Source organism: Mustela lutreola, chromosome 6 (genome assembly GCF_030435805.1).
Source record: "Mustela lutreola isolate mMusLut2 chromosome 6, mMusLut2.pri, whole genome shotgun sequence".
NCBI lineage: Eukaryota > Metazoa > Chordata > Mammalia > Carnivora > Mustelidae > Mustela > Mustela lutreola.
In genome coordinates, this window is record NC_081295.1 from 117,689,350 (window position 1) to 117,699,472 (window position 10,123).

Below are 10,123 nucleotides of genomic sequence, written 5' to 3' on the forward strand. Positions count from 1 at the left end.
CGTTTGGCTCTGCGACAGAGCCCAGGACCCAGGAAAGGGGCCCCTCCCTCGTGGCCATCTGTACGGGCTTAAATGGTGTCCTCCCAAAATCTGTGTCGGCCAGGAACCTCAGAATGTCGCCTCATTTGAAAACGGGGTCTTCGTGGAAATAATAAGTAAGGACGGAGATGAGGTCCTGCTGGAGGAAGGCGAGCCCTCGGTTAAATCTCTTATAGGTGTTAAACATCTTATAGGTGTTCCTATAAGGACAGACGGGACAGACAGAGCTCCATGGAGGGCAAGGGGCCCTGTGAGGCAGAGACTAGAGGGATGTGGCGACAAGGCACACCACAGAGGCCAGCAGCCCCCAGAAGCTGAAAAGAAGCAAGGAAGGATTCTGCTCTAGAACCTTCAGAGGAAACATGGCCCTGCCAACACCTTGATTTCAGACTTCCGGCCTTCAGAACTGTGGGAGAATGATTCTGTTGTTCAAGTCTAGTTTGTGGTGATTTGTCCCAGCAGCCTCAGCAAACCAATACGCCATCAGCACACAGCCCCCTGCCCCTGCTTGGCCCGCCCCCCAGCCCCAAGGAAGGACCCCACACGTGGGCGAGTCTCCAGATGGACGATTTAATGTGGCTGGTTGTGATCAGAGCTATTTTCTCCCAACCAACATCTCTGAATTCTGCAGCTACTGAATTCTGTAAGGTCTGTTTCTTACAGAAGGACCAGGCCCCTCTCTCCTCCACCCCAGAAGAGGATAATCCCAGAAGGGCCGGACATGTCCTAGGGACCAGCAGGCATCAGTCCTAGTGGCAGGATCCCTGGCAGGTGGTGCCACGGGTAGTCCCTGGGCTCAGCCAGGGGTCCGGCTAGACAGGTCACTGCAGCTTCATGCCGCTGCGGCGTCGTGAGTCCCTCCGGGCAATAGGACTGAAGTTCACGATCTCCTTGTAGATGTGCTCTGCGAAACACACAGGCTGGCTCAAGGCGTGTTCGGGAGGCCAAGGGTGAGAGAAAGCCCCTCTCCCCCGATGAAATGCGGAGCAGAGATCAGCTCAGGGAGCAAGCAGTGCGCACAGGAGACAGTATCTGCTCAGAGAAGGGGTGGCAGCAGGGATCCAGGAGGGCGGCGGGCCAGCTGAGGCCAGGTCTGGAGACAGAGGGGGGCAAAGAAGAGACAGACCAGAACCCCCAAGGTCCCCTGCTCTTACGCTTCCATTCATCCACCGTGAGTTTCTCATGTTCTAAGGAATCATCAAATGGCTGTGGGGCCTCTGTCTCCTCCTCGGGGTCTCGGAAGGGCTCAAAGAAGGGGTGGGCAAGGGCCTGCGAGGCCGTCAGGCGCTTGTCCACATCCAGCTCCAGAATCTTCTCCAGCAGGTCTATGGCTGCGGCGACAGAGCAGGAAGCTCACGCCCCAGGCCTGGGAGAGCCCAGCGGCTGGGCCAGGCTGCAACTGCCCCCCATCACAGCCAGGCCCCAGCACTCACCCTGGGGGCTGGCACGCGGGAAGAGCTGAGAGAAATCCTTCTTGGGGCTCTGTGGCAGGGCCTGGATGTAGGATTTGGCCTGGAAGACAGAGGAGCAGTGAGTAATCTCCCAAGGTCAGCCTCTCAGGGGTTAGGCCTTGGGGTAAAGGGCAGGGACTCCAGAGAAGCCCAGAGCTGGGCCGAAGGCTCAGGGCAAAGTCCAAAGTGGGAGGAAGGCAAGAGCACCTGCCAGGAGGGGGCCAGTGAGGCCTCCTTGCCAATGGCCTAGAGCCCACGTGACCCCCAGTTGGCCAAGTGCAGAAGCCTAGGCCAACTTAGACCCATCTGCCACTCACTGCTTTGTCATTCAGCTTCTGCACAAACTCTGCCCCCGGCACCCCGGTCACTTTTAGGATCTGGGACAGCTGATCCAGGTCTTGACAGCAAGTTAAGGCTCAGCCTCACTCTCTGCTGGTGGATCTCAGGCTGTCCTTCCCACTGCCCTTCCATCACTCCCCACCCCCACCCCCAGGCACCCAGGGTGCTTTCAGGAGAAGGTGCAGGGCTCCGGGAGGCTTCCCATCCTCCAGGCTGGGTTAAGGGTCCTTCCCCACAGATGCTCCTGGAGGCGCCGCCTTCCAGGCTCCCATCCCAGCCAGTCAGCCGCCATCACATCAGTCTCTCGGTCACAGTCCCCCACCCTCACACTGAGTTCGGTGCTGCCGACCCACATGTTCTCAACACCCGCACGGCGCACAGGGCCGCTCAGTTAGAGCGCGCAATGCCAACACGTGAAGTCTTTCCTACACGGTGGTAGAACAGCAGGTGGCTGCTTTCCAGAAATTCCCTCATCTGCATTTTAAAACTGTTCTAGGGTCAGTCCACAGAGTGGCCAACCGTTGATCTCAGCCCAGGTCTTGAGTTTAGGGTTGTGGGTTCAAGCCCCGTGTTGGGCTCCAAAAACCAAACCAACAAACCATTCTACAGGGAGCATGAATCACTTTCGCATTAACCAAAAAAAAAAAAAAAGAGAGAGAGAGATTTAATCAAGTGTCTGTTGAAGGAGTGAATCCCTGGGTGGAGTTTAGCTTTTCCAGCAAAGGATACAATCTTTCCCCTTGAACAGAGTTTTCCCCGTCAGCATCTCCGCCATGATACAGCCCACAGACCAGATGTCCACTGCAGAGGGAGGAGAGGACGCGTCACCAGAACCAGCTGAGCCGGGGGTCAGTCCACCCAGAGTAGCCAGAACGGTGCTGGAGGGGCCACCAGAGAAGCCCCCCGGCCCCTCCCTGGGCAGTGGGCCACTGACCAGTCTGATTGTAGTGCATCCAGCTGAGGATCACCTCAGGGGCCCGGTACCAGCGGGTCACCACGTAGCCTGTCATCTCGGCGTCCGCATGCCGGGCCAGCCCGAAATCCAAGATCTACGGCTCAGGGGACACAGGGAGAAAGAGTTGCCGCACACAGGAGGCTCCCACCCCAACACCAGGCTGCCCCTGCACCCACCAGCTCACCTTCAGCTCGCAATCCTCGTTCACGGCCAGGTTGCCCGGCTTCAGGTCCTAGACGAGAGGAGAGAGAGAGCGCTGGGCTGAGAGGCAGAGACGAGAGCTGGTCTCCCTTCCTCTCTCTGGGTGTCCGTCTCCTCAAGTGTAAAGTAGGGGGCTGGCCTAGGTGTCCTCTCGGGCCCAGCCAGCTCTAAGATACTCTTGATTCCCAGAGCCTAAGACCCCCAGCTCAAGGCTCGCTTTGTCTGCAGCATCCAGAAAGTTCCCCAGAACACAGCATTCTTCTGAGTAGGCCTTCCTGGGCCAAGGCCGGGTCTGCAAAATCCACATTTCAGGTCTAGAGGACTTTTGCCTCCCCACTCCTTTCCTCCTTCCCAGCTGTGGAGAATCTCTCCGGGCTGAAGAGCCCTCTGAGGACCACCGCAGAGAAAGCACTCACCCTGTGCACGACCCCAGCTGAGTGGATATACTGTGTGAAAGAGAGAGAGAGAGAAGGGTGGAGCCAGCGCCTGGCTTCCATCCCGGGCGCTTCAGGCTAGCTCCAAACCTCCCTGGCCCTGTCCCACTGTGCTCATCCAGCCCTGACGGCCGGGCATTCCCCAAACCTCAGGTCTCAACACCAACGCCCCCCTCCCTCCCCGGCCCTTCCCCTCCCTTTCAGCCCCCTCCTTCTCGCCACACACACACACACCTTGAGACCCTTGAGCATTTGATACACCAGGTACTGGATCTTGTCCTCACTGAACTCCATCCCCATGATCTTCTGCAGGTCTGTCTGCATGAAGGGCATCACCAGGTAGCTGCAAAGCGTGAGAGCTTCTTGCCAACCCTGGCCCCACCGCAGCCAGCCAGACCCCTCACACGGGCTTCCTGGCTTCTGGCTCTCAGCCGGGCACAGTGGACCCCCACTGGCAGAGTTCAGGATCAGCATTTTAGCGGGAGCATGCTCAGGAAAACCCAAATGGGGCTGTGCTCCCTCTCTTCAAAGGCACCCTCTCCTTGCCCTCCTCTGCTGCACCCCCTGACCTCAGGAAGCCACAGCCGTGACTTAGGAGCACCTGCCAGCATTTCCTTCTGCTTCTGTCCAAATATTTTCTCCCGCAGAGGGTTATGCCCGGCTAGGAGAGCTCCATAAACCACCAGGAACGTCTGCCCTTCCAAGAAGGAAGTAATCCCACAGCCTCCAGGAGGGCAGAAGAAGGAAGAAGGAGTAGCTGAGCCACAGCACCCTCTGATGGGATTGCAAAACAGGTCAAGGTCAGCAAAATATGGCTGTTGCTCAAGGTAGTAACGGCAAAGTCCAGAACAAAAGATGATGGGTTTAAAAAGGAATATTTACCAAAAGAAAAAAAAAAAAAAAAAAGGATGTGGTAGAGGCCATCTCTTTGAGCCTATGATTTTTTTTTTTTTTAAGATTTATTTGAGAGAGAGAGAGAGACTGAGAGCTTACACATGAGAGAGAGCACAAGCTGGGCGGAGGGGCAGAGGAGAGGGAGAAGTAGGCTCCCCATGGAGCAGGGAGCCTGATGATTTGGGGTTCGATCCCAGGACCCTGGGATCATGACCTGAGCCGAAGGCACCCCAAGCCTGTGATTTTCTGAAGCTTTCTGCTACCTGACCATCCCCTCTTCCTCACGGGGGTCCTGCTCCATGCACGGTCCCCTCCCCACTGCTGTCCTTCACCTCCGCATGGACCCAGGTTCTCTCCCGTTGGCTGACAAACTTGCTGAAGTCTTCCCATGCTTGTATCACCACCTCTTGACTTGATTCTTCAAAGAGCCACCCCTTCTCCCTCTTTGCCTCCCCAACCAAACTTCTAGAAAGAGTGGTTCAACCTCTCGACTCTCTGCCTTAACTTCCAATCCCCTGACAACCTGACATCTGTTCCCACCCCTTGGAAACTGCTGGACCAAGGGCTGCCCAGCAGGCACTCCCACGGCTCCCTTTCTCCCTTTCTTCCTGTCGGACCTCTTGCAAAGTCTGACTCTCCCTCAAGATTTCTCTGTTGATCCCTTCATCAACAGTATTGCATCATGTTTTAGCTGAGCCCAGAGCTCCCGGAGTTTCCAGATTTATTTGCAACTGCTGATTAAACACCCTAACGTTTACAGGCTCCTCAAAAGTTGTGTCCAAAACAGAGCTCATCATCTTTCTCCCAAGATCTGTTCTTCCTTCCCCTTGTATTCCAAGCAGGAGCCTGGCATCCTGATTTACAGCCCCTCTCCGGGCCACTCCCTCTCCCAACAGATACGACCCTTCGACAGTCCTGTCTCCTGACGGTTCTCAGGTCCGCTCTCAGCCTCCCATCACCTCCGCCTTAGTTAGATCCAGGTCTGGAATGCCCTTCTCCAGGCGTTCTCTGCTTCTAGAGCTGCTCCCTGTTTCCCTGCCCCCTCCTAAAGTGCACCCCCAAATCTGATCTGACTATTCACGCTATGTTCAAATCCTCTGTGGACTTGAGGCTGCCTATGGGATCAAGTCTGGACTCTTCCCTTGACCAAACCAGCCATTGGCCTTCACCAGTCAAACTGAACTTACCCATATTCCCCTAACAGTCCAGTTCCAGGCAACGTGGTCGTTCCTTTGTCCACTTAGTTCCTCCTACCTGGGATGCCTTCTGCACCCTCCACCTCAGGCAAACCTCTACTCATCCTTCGGGGCTGAGTTTGAGCCTTTCCTCCTCTGTGAAGCCCCAAGGCAGCATGCAGTCCCCTGCACCCGACCATACTTAGAGCACCCACTACATCTCTGTGAGTCTTCCTGTAGGAACTATACCCCCACCCTGCCAGGGGCAGGGGAAACTGGTCCACTTTAAATGCCCAATGCTAAGCCCAGAAGCTGGCTTTATAGGAAAAAAAAAAAAAACCCTCTTCAGAATCGCTGCATCCTAACAAAGGGACCTTCAGCTGCATCTGAAATAGAGGTTGAGAAAAAAAAAAGTCCATCCTCCCAAAGGTTCGTACATTTTAGACCAGGCACGGTCTAAAATTTAGACCAGGCAGTAGCAAAGCAGTGCATTGAACAACTAAATTTTCTGGTTCTGTGTGACTGCCAAACACCCCATCAGCCAGAAGCGGCCAAGGATTCCTGCTAGGAAGACACCCAAAGTCCAGACCCACACCTGGGCCCCTACGGAATGGTGAAGTAAGTTGGTGCCGACCCTGTGAGGACTGCCAATGAGGTCTTGGTGGTATTAAAGTGCGTAATAAGAGAAGCAGAGGAGCAGACATCTCTTGGCAGGCAAGCACCCCACAGAGCCCCTCCCACCTCTTCCTGCCAGCCCTCCCCCACCAATCCCCACCAAGAAACTATAGAGGGAATTACACAGGGGTGAGGGGTGGACAGCCCAGCACAGGAAGCCTACTGCGCAGAAGAGCGAATCTGGACTCTCCCCCAGCTGGCTCCCGAGTGGCAAGTAAGGCCTGCAAATGCCCTGGAACCCAGCGCAGCCCGACTCACAAGTCATGGAAATTGCGCAGGGAGGAGGCTGAGGTGAAGACATCCAGGAGCCCGATGACCTGGGGAAAAGGTTGCCAGTGAGGCTGGGCAGCCGCCACAGCCCTCTCCCCATTTCGCTTGGGGCCCTAGCCACACACCCCCCCCCCCCCATTACCTGGTACACCATCTCTGGCAGGAGGCAGGTCCCCCCGCCTTCTCGGGAATGGTTAAAAGGGCAGAGGCAGAAGAGAAAGCCCCTTAACTGAGAGCGAGCTTGCAGGACACAGTGATTGCCCCCCAAGTCTGGGATTCAGGGCATGCATGCAAACTCACTCTCAACTCGAGTAGGCAACCATAAGTGGGGAAGGGAATCAAGGAGGGAACAGGGAAGGGGCCTTCCAGCCAGCAGGCTCCCTGCCCTTGACCTTGGGTCTCCCACCATATCCATCCTTGCCTGCCAAAGGGCTGGTTCAGAGACAGGGGAAACATCGCCCTGGGGAGGCGTCTGCTGAAGAGGAATGGGGCTTAAGATTTGTGCACAATATTTTGAAATCATTATTTTACCAATCTAGGTATCCCAGAGCAAAGACTGGTTGTTAAGCCCAGCGCTGGGTGGCTAGTCTTCCCAGCTGTTTCTATCAGACGGGATATTCTAATGGTTATGCACTGAGGAATGGGGCCACGCTGCCTGGGTTCAAATTCCCAGCTGGGTCACTAACTATATAACCTATTAGTCTTTATGTGCCTTGGTTTCCCCTTCTGTCCTTGGGAATAATAGTACTCGACTCCTATGATGTGAGGAGTAACACGTTTGTTTCCGCAAAGCTCTGAGGACAGCACTTGGCACAGAGAAAGTGCCCAAGTACCTAGAATTATTGTTCTTATTATTCGGGCCACGTGCAGAAGCTACATCAGCCAGGATGCTGGGCGTCCTAGCTCCAAGATCGAGAAAAAATCACAAGTACCTCCGTGCCCACTTCTTCGTAACAGAGAGGAAACAGTAAGTTTGCCCCTCCCAAAGTTCATTTTGCTCCACTACCCAAAAAACCATCCTTTGCACCCTTTCTGGGCAGGGTAGGTCCTGGCTCCTCATTTTAATGAGGTGAGGAAAAGGGCGGGAGGGGCAAGAGGTGATTCCCCTTCCCCTGGCCCTGTCCTGAGCTCTCTGTACCCTCTTAGGCCATCTCTCCCACACATGGGGGGTGGGAGGGGGAAGCTAGTCAGAAGCCTTATGGGGCCCCTCCCCCGCCCACCCACCTGCTCCAGAGTGGCCCCCAGAGCCCCCCAGCCCAGCCTACATTCTCATGCTGCATGTGCTTCAGCAGCCGCAGCTCTCGGTAGGCCCGCTTGGCAAAGATCTCGGACTGGAAGGGCCGGCTCAGCTTCTTGATGGCCACCTTCTCCCCTGACCGCTTGTCGATGGCAGAGCTGGAGGGCATATACAGGTCGGCAGGCTGTGGCTTTCTTGCCGCCCCAGCAGCCCCCAGGCCACATCCCAAGTGCTATCTCCCAGGCCACTCTGGGGGAGCCCAGGCCATCCTCACCAAAATCCCTCCTGGCCAGCGGGCTGGGCTGGGAGGAAGGGAACCCACCACCTGGGAGGTAAGGGAGCAGCTTCAAACGCAGGGAGGGATGGGAGGGGGAGGTGGGGTGGGGGGGCAAAGGGGGGCAGTTCTTCACGGGGTCAGACCCAAGTTCAGGCCAACAAGATCCAGAGCCCGGCACTGTGTACCTTGGCAAGTCATACTTCCTCCTCTTTGGGCCTCAGGGTACCCGCTTGTAACAACGGGGATTTGCCTGGATGAACTCTGGGGTCCCTTGTAAGGTTCAAGTCCTGGGGAACCAGACCCAGTCCTAACTCAAGCCACAGAGACCCCACAAAGCCGGTGAGGACAGTGAAGTGGCGCCCGCGGTGGCCGCAGGTCAGCCTCTGCCACAGCCCGAGGCTTCTGCCTGCCACTCCGCTGCCCTGTCGCGGCCTCCCAGCTCCAAGCGCTCAGCCCAGAAAAGCCTCCACCAGAGTCTTCCGAGCCGGCGGGACTCGGGGCTTTGGGGTCTTCGCTCAAGGTAGTGGGGACGCAGCCCCGAGCGCCCCGCAGGAGACGGGGATCCCCCCCCCAACCCCGAGGCGAGCCCGGGAAGAGGTGCACTGGCCGGGCCCGGGTAGTCGGGAGGCTCCATCTGCGCCCCGGTGCCCGCGCGCCCGCCCTAGGTCCCGCCCGACGCCCCGCGCGTCCCCCGGCGCCCCCCAGCGGCGCGCTGTCCCGGGGGTCTCACCACACGGCGCCATACGCCCCGCTGCCTACGTGCGTCGGGGACACGTAGGTCTTGGGCAACTCCCAGGCAGTCTTGTTGACGTCCTGCCTGTAGAAGCCCTTTTTCCGCGTGAAGCTCATCCCGGGCCCCCAGTCTCGGCGGCCCCAGCACGGCGCCTGCGTTCGTGGCCCGCCGGGCTCCCAGCACCCGGCCCCCCGCCCGCCGGTCCCGCCCGCCCCGCCGCCCGCTCCTCCCCCGCGCGAGGGCGGGGTCTCGGGCCTGCGGCGCGTCCCACCTGCCCGCTCGCCCAGATGCGCCGAGTGCGGCCACGCCCGGACCTGCCCCGACAGCCCCGGCGGTGTGGGGCCCGGGACCGGAGTCACAGGTGCGCTGCCCCGTAGGAGGGGTTGCTGCGGGCGTCGCCGGCGGCGGGGTAGAGCCGGGGGCTCCCGCGGGGGTGCGTGGCGGGGGTAGGGGTGGTGAGGGTGGGAAGACAGGGCCGCTCCGGTCCTTCTGGCCCCGGACTCGATGGGAAGATCTGCGTGGAGGATCGTGGTGCGGCTAATGGAGACAATACTGGAAAAACAAAAGGAAACCCCACAACGTTTTGCTTACGGAAAGTTTCAAAAGTACCGAAGTAGACAAAACAGCCCGATGCTGCTCACCACTGAAGGTGCCGGCTCCCGGGCTCAGGGGCTCTCTGGACCACATTGTGATAGTGAGGTTCTAGGGAATCTGCGTGACCCCAGTCCCTCAGCTTCAACGATTATAGTAACCCTTAGCCAATTTTGATGCAACACCAGGCATCATGTAATTTCATCCAATATTTTTTCATCGCTTAAAGATAAGGGACTACTTTTAAAACATAACCACAATATTTTTACATCTAAAATTACCAGAAGGGATTCTATCACACCAACTATCCAGTCCAGGCTCAGATTACCAGTTTTGCACGGTTTTTTGCTGGCTTCCTGAAGCCGCATGAGGGCAATGACAAGCCAGGGCCTTCTGCCACCTGTGTCTGGCGGCTGGTGCAGCCCAGGAGAGATTCTGTGCTCAAATTAAATCACGGAGGCCTCCCAGAAGGGGGCTGGGACAGAGAATGGCCATAAGGGGTCCACATGCCTGGTCTGACTTATCTGACCCTTCACTGGCTTGGGGAAGGGGTTGTGGAAGGGGCAGGGACCACTGGCTTCACTTAATCAAAGGGAGAGAGGGTGTCTTGAAGAAGGAAAGGAACTTGCTTGCGGCCTACACCAAGGGGGGACCTCACTAGGGAGTCTGCAGGCCCCAAACCCTGGGCCCCATTTCCCCCCCACCCCACCCCACCCCACAGTCTGGAAGACCACCACAGGGTGAGGGCGGCAGGGTGATCCCACAGTAATGCCCAACAGGTGTATCTTTCAGAGAATCTGCCTTATTTGTATCTGGCACACAGTAGGATATCAAAAGCTGTATTGAGAATGA

The 10,123-nt window shown here is 57.3% G+C and overlaps 1 protein-coding gene across 3 annotated transcripts; it reads right to left on the bottom strand.

The window, feature by feature from the left end:
- Positions 1–590: 590 nt before the first annotated feature.
- On the bottom strand, positions 591–8,881 carry MAPK13 (mitogen-activated protein kinase 13). Of its 3 annotated transcripts, XM_059178487.1 has the most exons (13): positions 8,678–8,817; positions 8,133–8,234; positions 7,699–7,828; positions 6,422–6,480; positions 3,654–3,762; positions 3,402–3,431; positions 2,969–3,016; positions 2,764–2,878; positions 2,559–2,630; positions 1,808–1,887; positions 1,473–1,551; positions 1,194–1,370; positions 591–943 (listed from the first exon to the last, which is right to left on the bottom strand). In XM_059178487.1, the coding sequence occupies exons 3-13, from the start codon at positions 7,711–7,713 to the stop codon at positions 861–863; spliced, it is 867 nt and encodes a 288-aa protein (XP_059034470.1). In that variant the 5' UTR covers positions 7,714–7,828; positions 8,133–8,234; positions 8,678–8,817; the 3' UTR covers positions 591–860. The 3 variants fall into 3 exon arrangements, with proteins under 3 accessions (XP_059034470.1, XP_059034468.1, XP_059034469.1); XM_059178485.1 differs by lacking the exon at positions 8,133–8,234 and having other exon boundaries at positions 8,678–8,881; XM_059178486.1 differs by lacking the exons at positions 6,422–6,480; positions 7,699–7,828; positions 8,133–8,234; positions 8,678–8,817 and adding an exon at positions 4,582–5,486.
- Between the last annotated feature and the right edge of the window lie 1,242 nt (positions 8,882–10,123).